This window comes from Siniperca chuatsi, linkage group LG14, assembly GCF_020085105.1.
Source record: "Siniperca chuatsi isolate FFG_IHB_CAS linkage group LG14, ASM2008510v1, whole genome shotgun sequence".
Taxonomy (NCBI): domain Eukaryota; kingdom Metazoa; phylum Chordata; class Actinopteri; order Centrarchiformes; family Sinipercidae; genus Siniperca; species Siniperca chuatsi.
Genome location: NC_058055.1, coordinates 23,281,361 through 23,299,210, shown reverse-complemented (window position 1 = coordinate 23,299,210; position 17,850 = coordinate 23,281,361). Strand labels below are relative to the sequence as shown.

General features: G+C 40.2%; 1 protein-coding gene across 7 annotated transcripts; it reads right to left on the bottom strand.

Annotated features, from left to right (window-relative positions):
• Positions 1–432: 432 nt before the first annotated feature.
• LOC122888286 (tubulin-specific chaperone cofactor E-like protein) lies at positions 433–15,997 on the bottom strand. Of its 7 annotated transcripts, none has more exons than XM_044222563.1 (8): positions 15,887–15,997; positions 11,479–11,621; positions 11,142–11,281; positions 10,090–10,271; positions 8,896–9,152; positions 8,651–8,777; positions 8,436–8,552; positions 433–3,985 (listed from the first exon to the last, which is right to left on the bottom strand). In XM_044222563.1, the coding sequence occupies exons 2-8, from the start codon at positions 11,609–11,611 to the stop codon at positions 3,640–3,642; spliced, it is 1,302 nt and encodes a 433-aa protein (XP_044078498.1). In that variant the 5' UTR covers positions 11,612–11,621; positions 15,887–15,997; the 3' UTR covers positions 433–3,639. The 7 variants fall into 7 exon arrangements, with proteins under 7 accessions (XP_044078498.1, XP_044078502.1, XP_044078497.1 ...); XM_044222567.1 differs by lacking the exon at positions 15,887–15,997 and adding an exon at positions 15,745–15,764; XM_044222562.1 differs by lacking the exon at positions 15,887–15,997 and adding an exon at positions 15,679–15,710.
• Positions 15,998–17,850: the final 1,853 nt, after the last annotated feature.

Here is a 17,850-nt window from a genome sequence, read left to right as displayed (position 1 = left end):
CGCGTTCACGAGAATGGGACGGACAGGCGAACATACGGACGGACAATCCGAAAACATAACAAATAAAAAAGAGAGTTTGAGAGAGAAGTTCTAATCTTGCTTACTTTCTCACCTCCACACACCTGGCCAATCGCTTTTAGGAAATGTAAAAAAAAATATTTCCTCCTGAAGTGACACTATCAGACTGTTGGCAGGCAAGGTTGCTTATGGAACGTTTTATGAACAGCAGCAGCAGCAAGTACCAGCTGCAGCAGACAGTATGGCAGAGCAAAAGAGTGAGCAGAGCATTGAGGGCTTAAATAGACCTCAAAATGGCGAAAGGTGTGTTTGATATTTCATAATAGAGCACATCATGTGAGCATAGCTGACTCAAGTTGTCTGCTTGAACTAGCTCACAGGTTTCACTTTATTTATAATAATATACCACAGGAATAAGATGAAATAATTTGAATTTATTTCTTTAAGAGAAGTGGAAGCAGTATTATACCGTGCAGGTGGAGAAATGGCATTATGATTTCCAGAAAGAAAACAAGCATTTACCATTGAAAATATCAATATATACATTTTAAGAAACTACAGAAAGCAAACATGATATAAATTAAACATCATATACTAAACAACACAAGGCAAACTGTATAACAGATTAGCAACTATCTTTAGATTTTTAAATCTGTAAATAATCTTTGTATTTGGTATTATAGAGGGATAAAGGTGAGGGTGACAGGAGCACAGATAATATGTTAAAAGTGTCTAAATTACAAATGCCCATAAACAACATTGGTTCCCTGAAATAACACACAAATGATCTCATACACATTTTAAATCAAACATCAAATATCAGAACATGCAAACCACCAACTTACCACGATCCACTTCAGAAACATAACGCTTCACGCTCATCCCATTACTTCCCATGTGAGCACTCAATCATAATATAATATAATGTATGTGACAGAGAAAAACCCAAAACAGATCTCCAGTTATTTACTACACAAAGTAAGTTTGTGTCAGAGGAGCGATCCAGACAGCACTGTAAGGCTGCCACAGGATGACGACACCTCAACACATTTTCACACTCTTTCGGTAACACAAGGCTAAACTTCCCTTATAATTGGTATAAATGTGTTTAAGAGAAACATTTTTTCCTGGCAGCTCACTTCACCCAATCCAAATATAAACTACTTTGCATTCATGGAACTCTGATATTTAAAAGAGATTGCTTGTGCAAGACCTTCCTGATTTTTAGTATCTTTTCATCAACAAATGCACTTGATATTTGGCCCAATTTACACTGCATACATGCAATACACATATGGTGAAATGTTTGAGCTGTTCAGGTTCAGGCAGGCTGGAACATATCCCAGCTTGCATTGAGCAAAAGGCAGGGAACATGAAACATCAACACATATTTTATTTAGAGTCTCCGATCAGCCTGACCTGCCTGTCTTTGGACTACGGGAAGTCAACTTCAGCACTGCTCAGGAGGTGATCCTAAAGGCAAGTACTTTTAGGGGTTGCCAGCAGTGCTGCCGCTCAATATTGGTCAACTAGATGTATGATCACATCACGACAGCAACAAACACAACAGCAGTAACCAGTACAACAGATAATGAAGAACGCTTGTTGGACAAATGAAGATGTCCAGGCCCTCATTAGTATTTGGGGAGAGGACATTCAGAGGGAGAGTGAGTCAGTGGTTTGAGATGGGGATACACCACACAGCCAAGCGGGGGGAAAAAGAAGAAGGATCACAATGTGTAAATTCTTCCTCTCTCTTTTGGTGCATAAACTCATATCTCAATCTCCTCACCACACATTATGAAAATGTGGGAGTTGGATCCTCTGTGAGCATGTGCGACCCTATAGTTACATGTGGAAATGCAAGGAACAACCTAGTACCTAAGCTTCACAGGGTTCTTAAAAGTTCAGGTTAAGAGAAGCCCCGGGTTATGGGCTCTTAAATTCCTGCAGTGGAAAACGTGTTTTTCTATATTTCTTTGATTTTGAAAACAATCAATGCCAATGTGAGCGATGGTTCATAACTCCACATCCTGTGAAACAGCAGACACTAAAAGTGTCAGGTTTGTACGACGGATGTAAAGGAGAGATTGAGGTGAATGGGTGAGGGGCGAGAGTCTGTTGGGTGAACCCATTCTAACCTAAATGCAGCGGAAGTGTTCATGACACAGCGGCTGGTGTGTGGTTACCATACAGACTGGGCCGTTTCTCCGCTGCCTCTGCAGGGAGAGAGAGCTGCTCCATTCAGACCTGCAGTAACTTGAGCATCAACACTCCTCCTTTTCTCTCTCCCAGACCCACGCTCACCTCAGATGTGTCTCGTCTTTCTGCCAGGGCGTCTTGACTGACCATGTGCTCTACACTATCCCCAACACACTGCATTTGTGATTTCAGCTCGGCGGGTTATCCCAGGATATTTCACTGCTATCAAGAGTCATGTGGAAAGAGAACGATCTGAGTGACAGGAAGAAGCACGGAAAGATTTGTGTTACTTAAGCACACACTCATGTTCCTGGAAAAGAACGTTCTCATTAGCAAATCTACTCTGCTTGAATAAAGGTTAGATAAAACAAAGCCTCTTTGAGCCAGTCATAATCATGAAAATATTAATAAAATTCATTCATTCTTTTTACCCACATAATAATTATTTGTATGTGATGCAAATGTAGACTGCACCCAGTTCACAAACACTCGGCGATACCAACGTGCAGAAATTGAAGTCAGCTTGGCTGCAATCACTGCTGCATGAGCAAGGTTCATTGTTTACCACTGTGTTGGCTTTTAAGCAGTAGATTGGTTTAGAATGATTTTCACCCAAACTGTATACTCGCAGGCATAAAAAGTTCCACTGTTCACTGCTGCCGGAGGACACTGTTCACAGCTTACAGTAAACAGGCCTCAGAGTAATCTTCTACTAGCAGAAAGTGGAGAGAAAACATCGAAGAGCTGCTGATTATGGTGCAGAAAAGCCAGCCAAGGTATTTTGAAAACACAACGAACAGTGAAACTACAGAACTTATGCACAGCAGCTGGTATTTTTTAAAATCCAATTTCCATCTGAACTTGTGTATAATAAATTTTGCCACCCAATTTAAAAATGTTTCACTACTAAAGTACATACTAATAAGTGCCATGCATGGTGCAGTAGTGTCACCAGCATGTCAGGCAAGGAAGGGGAAGTTTTTCATGCTAAAATCTCAGATATAATCAGACAACACTCCAATTATAAAATGGTTTTAGATATAAAATCAATGTGCAATTTGTGCGTTCAATTGGTAATTATGGCAGCTGTATTTTCATTCAGAGGACTATTTGTGCCACGTCTGGATTTGCATACCATTTTTCATAAATGAGATGCAAACTGCAGTCTTAGCTCAAGTGACTAAAGCACAGAAATGTGTGACTTGCACTCAGTCTTTGTGAATGTGGAAATCCTATGTGCAAATATATTATAAATTTGTTCAATACGTTGGACAGCAAACATCGTTACATTCAAGGTTGAAAAATTTCACCCTTTTTAATCTAAAAAGGCTCAAGTCAAAGCTTAGTATCCAGTCAGTGTTCATTAACTAATTTCATAAATTCCTGTCCCATTCATCCAAAACCAGAGAGCCTCCTGACTCAAAGATCTGAGGAGCTGCTGCGACTTTTGACTTTGGGCACTACTAGAATCTCATCCCCATCTCGAATTCTGTAGGAATGGAGGGCCCGGCAGCCGTACTTCAACTCCTCAGGTCCCAAGACCGAACACATCTCCCGGTTGATGTAGAAGAGCCTGATCCCATTGGTGGGCAGCTGCAGCAGAGCTTTAAGGTGTTTCTTCAGGTCGCCCACTGTCTGCTCCAGATGAAGGCTGACGGCCTCCACCCTCTCGCCCCAGCGAACATCCACCGTGGTGCAGCGGGGGCTCAGGTCCACCTCCGCCAGCGGGGCCAGGTGACCGTACTTGGATACCAGGACGTGGTACCTGGGAAAAAGCACGGCTCATGTCAGGTCACTGAAGGTTTTTGCTTATTTTTGTTGTAAAGACTACTTAATAACTAGTTTGTGAGAAGAATACTGTGAGGATGTTAAAAAGTAACTACACCCTCAAATTCTGCTAGAACCCTCCCTCACACCATATTTAAAAAATGCAACAGAGGAGTGAGGGAACAACGACTGTAGAAGGCTATGTAGTGTGGGGGTCAGGGAACACAGGGGAGACTGACTGACCACTGCTCTATGTGTCATGGACAGGGACATAGAGCTGCTCGTCGGAGCTAACAGCCACGAGAAGCTACTGTCAGACTCTCCATTTCTACGCTTTAAAGACAGGGAGTCTGGTGGAGCTTTGACAGTCACTAGAAGCACATTTATGGCCCTTTGAGAGAGTCACTGTGTGGGTACCTGTGTTGTAGCTGGGCTAGCAGCTCTACTACGAGAGGCTTCCCCGTGTGTGCTGTTTGTCACAGTTAACTGTGTCACTGTTTGTCAGCCCTAAACATCTTCTTAAGCTCTGAACATAATACAGTTATCGGCGGGCCAATGTGTTGTGTTCACACACACACATGTACAACGTTGTCTCTCTGCCTGCGCTTATCAGGCTTGCCCACGCTACCAGCAGCTACGGGTGAGAGGCACAAATTGGGGCTACAGTCAGTCAGTGCTCTGCTCTTTATATTTGGTGCGGCAGCTGCTACCACAGTGGGGGGTCAACATGCGTAATAGTCCTCAGTCTTGCCTATTTTGTTACGGTTAGCGAGGGGCCACAGAATTCAGCTAAACTTAACTTTCAACTATCACATGCAAGCTTATTTTGAGCAGAAAAAGTAGTTTTACACACAATACTTGTTATGTTGGAAACATCACTTTTATTCACATCATATGCCAACAAGAATCTATGTGATTGTGTGTCCGGTGCATAAAAAATAATCTAGTGTGGAGTTCCTCTTTAAAAACTCTCATAAAGAGGTCTGTTCATTTGAGCGAAGCGTGTGTGTACAAGTGTAGTTATGTTTCCATTAAAACGTTGCACAAGTTTTAGAGTAGTACAACATTTTGGGAAATACACTTATTCACTTTCTCTCCATGAGTGACTGCAAAGCTGGGGCCAAGAGGCAATTAGCCTAGCTTGCATGAGGACTGGAAGCTTTGGCTCTCTCCAAAGGTCAAAAAGTCCAATAATACACCTAACAACACCTCTAAAGCTCAGTAATTAACACACTGCTTTTGTGGTTTTAGTGGAAGTTATGTGCTGGAACTGTCTGTTGGCAAATAACAGTGACTTCCTGGAGACTTGTCGTCACATTGAGGTTGCCAGGTTTGGTACCATCATGCTCACCAACTGTATCTGGCAACCCAAGCTATTGCTGGAGACGCTGCAGCAGATGGATAAATGTCAAGAGCATGTAACTTTCCATAAAACAACAAATTGTTGTTACAGAGGGGGGTGAGATGCAACAAGGGCCCCCATCTGGACTCAACCCAGGGACGTTGCGGTTATGCACTCTCTTATTCTTTCTGGTTTTTCAGTGGAAGGCCTGTAACAGTGAGTGGAAGAACAACATGTTTTGTCTACCATAGATGAGGCAACTTCAAGGTCTTAAAAAATCTCTTTCCATCAGCCTGTATTGCATTCTCTTTTTTTCGATGTGCCAACTTCTCCACCTTGGCCAAAAATGTTTTGTGCTACATTTTTACGTTTTTTTCCATGAATTTCTAAGTTTCCACTCAGGTTGTTTGATGAGCAAATTACAAATAAAAACATAAGCATAAAAACAGGGAAATGGAAATGCACCTTGTGTGTTTAAGAGGCAGAGAACCACTGAGGCCTCTTGCTTGCCGTGAGAAAGCTCTCAGCCACCTCAGGGGAATGCGTGTTCGAGATAAGAACCCAGGAACGATTAAATAAAATCCAGGAGAAAAGGCCTGTGCTTTCAAAGCTACTGTAACAGCTGGGCCAATCAAAGCAATTTCCCTTCCCTCCCCAAAACTTCCCCACAAAGCCAATCCCCTGGCCTGGGGTTTCTGGCCAAAGCTTGTGGTCCACCCTGGGAATTCTCCTCTAACTCCACAGTGCACAAAGTGCCATTCTAAGAGAAGCCATTTAGCTAAAAGGCTTCATTTAAGGTAGTAAGCATGGTATAATGGGCCAAATAATGCTGCAGGTGATAACAAGTCAGCATTCCAATTGTCTTTTCCAGCATTCTTCGATAATGGAGAGTAAAGTAGCAGCAGGAATAACAGGTTTTGGAGCTAATACAGACTATCTAGCCCAGATCTTAGCTGACTTCTTTTTTGGTGTTTCATCCCACCTCATTATCTAATTTCTCCAGTCCTCTAGTTGAAAGGTGAACCGCTGAAAAAGTTTAAAAATGTTGATTTCCCCTCTTCCCTCCCAGACTGGCCCTCAATATCCACTGTTTCAGGTCCAGATCCCTTTCAGTCCCTCTCTACTTATTCTACTGGATACTCTGACTCTCAGATTTCTTTTTCAACCCAGTCCTCTCTTTCACTCTTTCCTTGCAACTAATCCTTCCTGTCCAGCCAACACATTTCTTTCTTTATATTTCTGTTTCCTTGTCCCACAACCCTTAACCCCCTTCCCACATTATCCAAAATCCTCTGTACATCTTTTTTAAAAAGAGAGTATTTGAGGTATATCAGTCTCTATCAGTATGATTTATGGTTTGAGCTGCGTTTATAGTTACTCAAAGCCAGGCCGTGTCAGATGTGTTCACCTGAGAGGCTGTGACCCACCCTGCAGTGCTCTGATCTCTCGGGGTAGCAAGGCCACAGCCCCATCCGAAAGGAAAGGGGATAGCGGTGTGTTCACTGCTTACTGAGCGTGTCCGACACCCCCACAACACCCACATGCAGTCACAGTGATCCCTAACCTCGGACCTACACTGAGAACCCTGGCACCAAACCAAGACCACGAATACAACGTTTACAAACGGGAAGGAAAGAAAGGGAAACATGGAGTTTAACTGGGAGATTTGTAAAATGCCTTTGGATGGTTGCGGTGAAGGATGATGGACATGATGTTACCTGTGACATGGTTTTAAATAATATAATTGATACTATAATTAACATAATTATTAAGACAATTCATAGCCAGGAGTGCTATTCCAGCTCCAGCGACATCAGAAAACAAACCAATCTCTCAACTTAAGGTTTGAGGTTGACAGAGAAGAAAAAAAAAAAAAAAAAAAAAAATCAACCTGCTACCTTGTGTATCAGTTTTCCAATCAGAGAATTGCCAGCACAAAGGACTCATTGAGCAGGTAGAGACTGGTGGCATTGTCTCCCAAAGGTTAGTTTCCCCCAGTCAGGGACTACACCTTCCTTCACAAATCCCTCTCCAACATTCTGCTGAGGTTAAGTGGAATGCAGTCGGTGAAGAGCGTGGGCAATTATTTGACCACTGAGGAGGGCTTTCCAAAACATTATATCACATACTGTAAATGTATTGAGGACAAAGAGTGGGTTGTTGTTACTGTTACAACATTACAGGTGTTCACAGAGTCGACACTTGGTGCCACATATTCAGGGTTTTGAATGATAAGAGTTATCAGAGACTGACAGCAATATTTATGAATATTTGAGATGCTGAAACTCTAAATCTCTCCATCAAAAGTATTGATGAAAATCCTGCCAGCAACAATGGCATTGGTTTATCATTTTTACTCTCTTGCAGTGAAAACAACTAAAGTCCACTAATGTCACATTTATCATGGGATTAAATACCTGCTAGATGCAAAAACGCACAAACCTCCATGTCTCAGGGTCAATGAATGCAAAATATAAATATAAATAAAATATATAAATATAATTTATAATAATGTATAATTTACAATAAATCCTACTTTCATGAAGGTTCTAATGTTCAGTTTTTGTTGTAAATATTTTATAGAGGTATTATTTTTAGGAGGATGTAGTTTGTGATCTGTTGAATTGTACTGCATTATACTGGCAGGTATTTCTAATATTTAGTCTATCCTCATTGATATAAAGGTATTTCTAGGCTAGGTAAAATAAAGAGTTAAGTACATGAATTTGGACAAGCATTAGCTGATTCTGCTACGACTGAGGACATAAAACACTCTGCATTCTTACGCCAGGGTGCAGGAACTGCTTCGCCCTGTCAGACGGAAATCTACCCAACATGAAATCATTTAATATCGTTTTAAATGATTTTATATCGTGAAGCTACACCTTAATATTGTTAACACTATACACATGCGTTGAAACATGTGCAACTAACCAACTGGTTTCACTTCAGAAGTGGTTCTTGATATCCAACCCTGGGTGATTGGTACTGGTCAACACTCTGCTCCTTTTTTATGTGAACAAGTAACAAGTAAAAGGTACCCTCCATTAAAAATAGGATAAATATGTGGGAGTGCAGAATACATGCATACTGTGTGTCTGAGTACCTCTCAGGAAGCTCCTGTTCTGGACAGTCCTGGTAGCACCTGATGAAAAACCTCTCAGCATCCTCTCTCTCTCCATCAGACACTGCACCCCCATTCAACACCATTACAGATGGCAGCCTACAGGCAGGTATGAAGATTAGACAGTGAATAAGTAAAAATGCATGCAAATGTACAATAAGGATTTGATGTGTATGTGTGTAGAAGTTCAGACTCACTGTGCTAAGAGGAGGCTACGTCTCTCGTGGGCGGTGTAAGACTGCAATAAAGGAATCCCCTTTGCTTTGACTTCCTCAAGCTTAGGGAAGAAATTCAGCCTTTCAATGTCCTCCCATTTACTAAGCCCTGAATAACACAACATCACAGAGGTTTAGGGCCACAATGAATATTTGTTTACACCAGGCACAGAAGATTGGACATGGATGGGTGAAAATGTGCACAGTCTTCATTATCCCTCTCAGACCTGAGTTGTTAAGGTTGATACTGCGCAGGTTGGGGAAGAGGCACTGCAGTGTTTCCTGAGTGTCACTCACAGAGTCCACAGTATTATTGGCCAACACCAGTGTGCTCAGACTTGGGTACATCATCCCAAACTTCCTCACTTCTGCCCAGTCCCGCAGCTGGTTGTCTGTAATCTGCAGCAGGCGTAGTGACGGACAGGACGTCTGGGATTCTGACACGGTGTTGTAGCCATTCAGGCACAGGAAAAGCTCCTCAAGCCTAGATGATGAGGTGAATTGGTTAAGTTTGAGAATTATAAAAGTAGGTACAGCAAAGCATTTTTCAGGCCAAGAATGCATCTGATAACTTTGTTGAGCTAATTTTGAACTTATGTTTCATTTCTTGGCTCTTGAATCCCTACATAAAGGGTCTGTGTTTGAATCTATTTTTAAGAATAAGGCTGCCGTTATTCTGTAGACCGAAACCAACAATGTTTTACTTTCAGACTTTCCTAGGCTGTCTATGGCACTCAGCCTCACGCCCACTGGCTCTTGCTGAAAATATAAATCTTTAAAAACAGGTCAAAAATATATGATTTCAAAGGTAAATATTCTACAACAGCTGGGCACTGAAGCAAACATTACTTAAATAGGAGTAGACTGTGAATTTGTTGGGGATTATTTTCAGCTCCGGATTAATACACATTTGGTGCTGGAGTGAGTATTTGCAGCAGCAGGGCTGTGTATGTAGGTTTCAAGGTCTCAAAAACGCAATGTGTTTTCAATCGTTTTTGGACAACAGTGGAGCTCTATGGCACAGAGGAATACGATTTCTCAGACAGTAATGTTGGTTTTGGTCTTTTCATAGGATTTGTTGACAGTAAGAAGTATGAATATTACCAGCCTTATCCTGTAAGTTATTTGTCAGTTCAGTGGACATTTCCAGCCTTTTTGTGACCCATAAAAGGTGTTCACCTGCTCCTAGTGTCAAAAAGTATTTTGCAAATTGTTGTCAAGATGTACTACGACTACTTACATGTTGCTTCCAGCTACTGTGTATTACTATCTTTGACACAATCACTATGGTAGAATAGACACAGCTTTTTTATAAACAAGGAAAAACCTCTGCTGTGTACACTGGTCTTTCCTTACTTCACTGTACAGTGATTCTACTGACAGCGCAACCACAGCCAACATTTACATGCTTCATCACTTACTCTGGTGTATGCTGTGTGAGTGTGTGCACGGTGTCCCAGCTGACGCGCGTGTTAATGAGGACAAGGTGGCGGATCTTGGAGAAAACATCTGCCATGCTGGGCTCCAGCTCTACGCCGCTCAGAGGGTTCATGCTCAGATTGAGGAAGTCCAGGTGGGGGATGTTGGAAACGATGGTGCAGATCTGGCAACCCACAAGCATTAATAGAAAAAACAAACAAAAAAGAAACATTAACATTAAGTATATATAATACATATACATTAACATTAAGTATATATAATACATATCACTTAGACATTGGTGGGGGTTAGTGGGTCTCTGGCAATATGACCTGATACGAAACTGATGATCTGCCTAAACTTTTTAACTGCATATTGGATTTTTTTAAATCTTCTAATCAATAGCAGATCAAAATGACATAAAATACAGTGAGAACATTAATGCCGTGTGCCTTACAAAACTGTTTCTTGATTATCATGGCTTCCAGCAGGGTTTGATTAGGCTTTTCATTCTCACGTCTCAAATAATGTCATAGATACAGTATATTAACATTAAGCTAACACAGACCTGCAGATCTCACTGCAGGTATTATTAGCACAGGTGCAGCTAATAACATTAATAATGTCTCTGTTACATACATTTTTTTAAAAGATTATATTTTGGGCTTTTTGCCTTTAATGGATAGGAGCAGCTGAAGAGAGACAGGAAATGCAGGAGAAAGAGGGGGGTTGACATGCAGCAAAGGGCAGCGGGCTGGATTCGAACCCATAGCAGTAATTTTTACTTTACTTTACATACATTTTAAAAGAGAGGACAGCTTTTACGGCGGCTATGTGCATAGGCTCTGAAGTTAAGCAGTAGGCTAAATGCAAAACGCAGTTACTGTGGCGAATATAATTAAAGCCCAAACACGTCTGATACACATAACAGTGTCTTAAATAATAGCCAGCACAAAACAAATAAATGAGATTAATGAGATAAAGAGAAATATTACTGTAAGTAAAACTCCACTCCGTCAGATTTCTAAGAAACAAGTCTTTGAAGCACACCCACCTCTACCCAGTCGTTAAGTTGATTGTGGGACAGGTCCAGCTCTACCACATGGGCACAGAAAGCTGCGATGTCTGACCTGTCACCGGCTTTACTGATTCCACCGTAATTCAGAACCAGTATGCTGGGCAAGAACAGGCGATCTGCGAAACAAACTTAGCTAAGCAAACTTAACTGAGCTTTTAAGACATTCAGGAGCTTTACACTTTCATCGTCTGTGATTTTCACATGAAAAAGTAATGATGTAGGGTTGATATCACAAGTGATGTCAGTGCTCACTCAGCACAATCAGTATACTGGTGATCATAACCCTGACACAATTCCCTGCATCATCCCTCACCTTTGACGGGGGATCCTGGCGGGCTGGACAGAACCATTACTCCTTGGCCATAGGGGAAATTCTCTGGGTTGTATTTCTCACTCATGACTTGGACGAAGGTGCGCACCTCCTCTTCATCAGAGGACGACTCCATGGTTCCAGCCCTGAGCAGGTATCCAAGGGAGAGACAAAGAAACACAGGGTGCAACAACACAGTCAGTTATTTTCTTTTTAGTTTTTTTAAGCTTTGAAGCCTTCAGTGTGATTTACTAACTGCGGAGTCATTCCAACAGTTACACCAGGCCCCGAGTCAGTTCAGCGCTGCTCTGTTTCACTGTTTAAAGGATAAGGCCGGTGATATTATGAACTCTATATTGTTGTTATTATCAACAAATCCCATGAAAAGACCAAAACAGACGATTCAACGTCCTACCCTGTCTGTGGGACTCACCCCCAAATATGTTTATTAGTAAAGATGTAGGTCTTCACAAATGCATAGTTTCATTATTAAGGCTCAGTCTATTAAAGAAGTGGGTACTTTTTTAAGCAATTATTACTCAAACTGGAACTACTTTATTTGTTGGGGAGTATTTTTAGAGGCATTAGTGAGTATTTAAGGCACCAGGATTGACATGTGCATTCAACTTAAAATCAACTACAGTGTGTGTGTGTGTGTGTGTGTGTTCATACTAATGAAGGAACATCTCACCCGGTAACAACGGTGTGGCCCACTGATGTGTTTTCTATTGTTTTTGGACAACAATGGAGCTCTATGGCACAGCGAAATAAGCTACAACAAACTTTGGCAACGCAGACAAACCTTATTGGTTTTGGTCTTTTCAGGGGATGTGTAAGAAAAATATAGAATATCACTAGGCTTATCAGTTAATATGAAATGGCTTGAAAGGGTATTTAAAATTACATCAAAGTAAGAATAAAGGTTTTTAGGGCAATGGGCTGTGACGAGCTATAGATTTATAGATAGAAAGTTGCAATAAGCAATTTTGCATGTTGTCAGTCCCAAATGGCAGCCCACAGGAACTTTTTAGGAACTTCGATAATCAGAAACCATACAAGATGACATCAGTAAACTAAATGTGTCCATTGTAGCAGTGTGAAGATTTACTGTTTTAAACAATGTGGCGGTCTTGATATTTAAGTCACAGATACATCTATTTCACTAGTTTATAATCGGTCGAACATAGGAGCAACTTCCAGAACGACAGAAGGGGCTTTGTTGTAGTTTTATGCTGTAAAAAGACGCATCTATCTTTCATTTGTTACATATTTTGTGTTTTCTCCAAGATTTCAGTCTTGTATAAGGGTAAAGGGTCTCACACACACACACACACACACACACACACACACACACACACACACACGCACGCACCCTGTTGGTCTAGGTAAACACAGACTCGCTTGTGAAAAATGTTTGGACCTACACATTTGTAGTGTAAATGCCCAAACATGAAAAACCACTTCCATGGTCATTTAAAGTCATTTTTCTAAACAATCTATAATTTTACTTGCATTTTCACAAACAATAAATAATAAAATAGAAATACTTTTTTGGGTGGGGGAAAATCCATTTAAATGTGCAGCACAAACTAATTATATATGGAAATATGCTAATATTCACTTTGTAAACCCAGACAAGGAATATAAACTAGTGACCTTGTGCCCCCACTTGAGAATGATTATTACTGCTACTAATACTGATTAGATGAAAATAGTAGTAATAATAATAGTAAATCAATGTTGAAACAGTTTAAATCAATGTAAAAACAGCTAAATAAATAAATGGATAGAAAACTGATTCAGAGTAAAAACAACTGAGCAGACAAAACAGACTATGTTCTGTTTATATGCAAGTGTCTAGGTATGTATGTACTGTACAGGACTTGACATGGCTGTACTGGTCAACCGGATTTGAACCACTTCAAACCATTTCACTTGTTCTTGTTGGTCCTGTTGGCAAACAATTGTCTTCTGTGTTTGGTGTTTTTCTGTGTATGTGTTGGATAAAAAGGTCTAAAAATGACCCATCAACATCACAGAATAACACTACGAGACACAGAAGCAGAAACGTGAGAAGCAAAGTAGCACTGACCAGAGCAGGTGCACAGCTGACACCAGTGCACTTCGTAGTGAAGCTGAACCACCTGTTCTTACTGAAAGTAATTTTGTGAAGTGCTGAAACAATTAGTGGACTGACTGATTAGTTGCTTAAGAGAAAATTAATTGTAAACCATTTTGGTAATCCATCAATATTTTAAGGAAAGATGCTCAAATTTAGCTTTTCCAAAGTGTGGATTGGCTGCTTTTCTCTACTTTACATCACTGTGCCATGACTGTCTTTGAGTTTTGCGCTGTTAGACGGATAAAAGAAGCAATTTAAAGACATCACCTTGGGCTCTAGGAAGTTGTGTTTTTGGACATTTTATAAACTAAACAATTGTTGATCGATTAATCAATATCAAACAGAGAGTAGCAGCTCCAACTGTGTGTTTGACTCACAGAAGCAGAGAAAACCAAACTATAATTTCTGTAATGTAAAATGTGTTCAACTATTCCATTAAGGTATGGGGCATACAAAACACAGGACTATTATCCCTCCAACTATAAATAATTAAAATACAAAAACCATCCTGTCAATTTTGGCAACTAACAGCTGATGGCTGGTTGCCAGAGTGGCAACTATTTCTAAAACTTACTGCTGCCCTGCAGTAGAAACAGCAGCAGCAGTGGAATAAATAGCATAAAAAGCAGCAGAAATGAAGGCGGCAGTAGTGTAGCAACAGTATCATTAATAGGTGTTAGTAGTAGTATCAGCAGAACTGTAAACAATTAAAGCGGTTCAGTCTCATTAATGCTTGCTGCTTGCCCATACCAAGTCATTTTTCCTGCTTTGCAAAGATGATTATGATTTTTCTAGTCGTATGATTTTGTGATGACATCATTCATATCAGAACATACAACCTCGACCTTGTGTGTCCACACACGGCAACCAGGTGCCCAGGACTCACCGTCGCTCTTCCACCCCGATCAGCCCTATCAGTTTCAGACAAATGGGGTCTGATCATCTTAAACTCGGCCCACCTGAGGTGGTGTGTTCGCAAAATGGCCGAGAGTTGCGTCCGGACTCTGTCTGATGTTCCTGCCATAGATAGGTTCTTGTTTCACAGATCCCCTGATTCATACCTCTGATGTAGCAGAGACCAAAGGAAAGCCTGTTTTCAACAACACATCAGATCACATGCCTCCTCTCCTGCTGAGAGAAAATGTTGAGAACGTTGATGTATCAAGAAGAAGAGCATCTAAAAAAAAGAGCTAAACTGAGTTTGGGGAGCAGAGAAAACTCATTTACACGCATGCAAATATAAAATGTCTTCAACAGCTTTATTGTATATGAATGGAAGAAAAACTACACAGGAAGATAGCCTTTACTCCACATCAAAGGGAGTGAAACTTGCATTATAAGGCTGAAAAGGTAGCGTGACAGCTGGGTTCCTGGCAGGTCCAAGGAAACAACTCACAATATAATAGCTGGAGTCCAGTCCAGCACAATGCACTGACAACAAAAAGGTCTGATGAACATATGCCAGACTAAGGTGATATTCTCCATTACAGAGAGAAAACCAACCATTTAAAGCCTGCCCATGTAAGGTTACCTTTCTGAAGTTATTGGTTACACTTGATTGGTATTTTTCATGGAAAATGGTTTGATGAAAACTTTCCTCTTCAGCCTTTCTACGATTCGGCACAAGCAACAAGCAGCGAGTTATTTTTCCTAATAAAAGTCCAAGTTATAAAACGACTCCCTACTGCCATCCGCGGTGTAGTTTAGTAGCAACAATGCCAAACTGCTTTTAAAAAATAAGAGTTTTACAGAAAGCAACAAATAGCGTTAATGGATGTATTAATGCCGGATTGAATGGCGACCCACAATGATTCATAATAGGTCAAAAGCATTACTGTACCTGTTCTATACACTTGCTAATCAGCAAGGCTACATTGAACTAACAGATTTTTCAAGAGGGTTCGGCGAAACATTCTTCAAGCCAGAGAGAGCGCGGCACGCTTGGGGTACTGCTTATCACCGAGGCCTGGTTGTCTAATGTCGCTCGTGCAAAAACGAATGGACAAAATAACAAACTGAAAGTCGACATTTTGACAGCAGCGGAGGGTAGGTTTATTAATTTCACAGCCACACATACTTACGGCAGTACTGTCAACATCGTGACATGTTTGAAGCACAAGGTTGTGCAGCAATGTAGCTACATTTACCTTTAGATCGGGAAAGGTAATGAGATTTCAGAGGCTGCTGGAGTCGAGACATTGTCATGACCTCCCAAGCTAACACCACAGGTAACTATTCATGTTATATTTTGTAACGGATACGGTATATTTTGAGACTGATTGCACTCACCGTCCCCGGAACCCCCTCTGTGTTGTTTGTTTTTGTTGTTATTCGGTTAGTTGTCAGTTTGAGATACGCCCACTTTTCCGGAAATGACGTTGTTTAAATGGCTTGTTTTTTTCCGTCTTCTTTACTCTACATTCTTCTTTTCAAAACGAAACACGAAAATAATTAATTGACGGGCCAAATATATAATTTAATGCTTTTCTGAATAATATTTTTTTTTAAATCAACTAAAACCAAGAGCTGTGGTTTAAAATTTCTAAAACTTTTTGATGACCAGCCAGTTGTAGGCCTACATCACATCAACAATGTTACACTATAAAGAGAGAGATATATAACTACATATAATAATAAACACCAAATTAAGTGTAGTGATGGAAGGGACTGTTATTACTTGATTTATGAAAAAATTGCAACACCACAGGGAAAAACAAATGAGTCCTGCTTTCATTTTTTTTCAGCCACACTGTTGTACATATCCATTCCAATGTGGGCTTCCTGTTGATTGGTCCTTTAGAGTGTAAACTTAAAACATTAGTTACACTTTATAATGTTTATATATATATATTTTTTTACAATTATTAGGATTTCATTGTTCCACACATGCAAAATCTTAATCTGCAAGTAAAGAAATAATAAAGAAATAGATTAGAAAAGTAACTGCAGCTGTCACACAGATGTACTACAAATACAAAGTACAATATATTATATTATATATTACCATAATAATATTACCATCTTCAGCTTGGGCAAAGTTTATCTTGCATGTTTTTTATTTGCACAACAGCAACTCATGTAGGTCACAGACACCATGGAAATAATCTACTTGATAATGTAATTTCAATAAAATAACATTCAGCTTGGCTTGTTTTATTATAATTTCCCCAATATTATGAAGAGTTAATCAAATAGCAAAAATCAAATAAAAAATTTGACTGAATTTTGTATGAAGTATGAAGGAGACAACTTTATGGAAGGAAGTCATTTCACAGGTTAATTATTAAGTAGCTGATGCACCACTGTTTTAGTAGCTTTATTGGAATTGAATAGGTCTACATATGCTGCCACCAGATGGCAGTCATGTTGTGTGCAGCGAAAACGTTCAGCCCTCTTTTCCTACTACAGGGTAAAAAACGTAAGAGTTTCCCTTGTATGTGGAGACTCTTCTGCCAAAAAGCTAAGGTGGAAGTACTTACATCATTTCCTAAAGTAAAAGTACCAATACAACAGTTTTATCATCAGCTAAATGTATTTAAAGTATCAAAAGTAAAAGTACTCAATGTGCAGAAAAATGGGCCCTTTGACTGACTTTGTTAAAACTGATGCATCACTGGATAAGTAGCATTTTACTGTTGTAGCTGGTTGAGGTGGTTTTAACTACTTTATATTCCATTAGGTAGAGTAGGCCAGTGGTTCCCAACCTAGGGTTCGGGCCCCTCCAAAGGATCACAAGATAAATCTGAGGGGTCGGGAGATGATTAATGGGGTAGAAAAAAAGGAAAAGTAAAGTTCTGCAATAAATATCTGTATTCATTTTGCACTCTTCTCTAATCTTATTGGAGACTTTTACCTCACCAATTAGAACAGGGGGCATGGTGATAGCTGTATTTTCAAACACAATCACAGGAAGCAGCGTGACTATAGATGAAACCGTGCTGCTGGAGATATCAAATGGAATTCAGTGTTTTGCTGACTCTAACCTGTGATAGTGGTGGTAAAAGCAGCTCACTGCCATAAGATTCACACAGCTCTCCTTTACCATTGTTAAATAGGATGCTATGCTATCACAAGTCAGTGAGCCAGAAGGCTGAACAACCGGATTGAGGGATGGCTACTACTAACTTTAGCTGGTACTACTAGCCAACTGTCTTGCAAAGCAAATAATGCCTATAATTCTCAAATGCAATTAAGTGTGTATAATTAATTTCAGTTCATTCATCTTTAACAATGCACTGTATTTTATAAATCTT

Coding starts and splice junctions, on each gene's coding strand:
- LOC122888286 (XM_044222561.1), bottom strand. CDS start 14,621: ATGGCAGGAACATCAGACAGAGTCCGGACGCAACTCTCGGCCATTTTG. Junction 11,282..11,478: donor GCCAGGATCCCCCGTCAAAG/GTGAGGGATGAT, acceptor TTTGTTTCGCAG/ATCGCCTGTTCTTGCCCAGC. Junction 10,272..11,141: donor AACTTAACGACTGGGTAGAG/GTGGGTGTGCTT, acceptor GTGGGTTGCCAG/ATCTGCACCATCGTTTCCAA.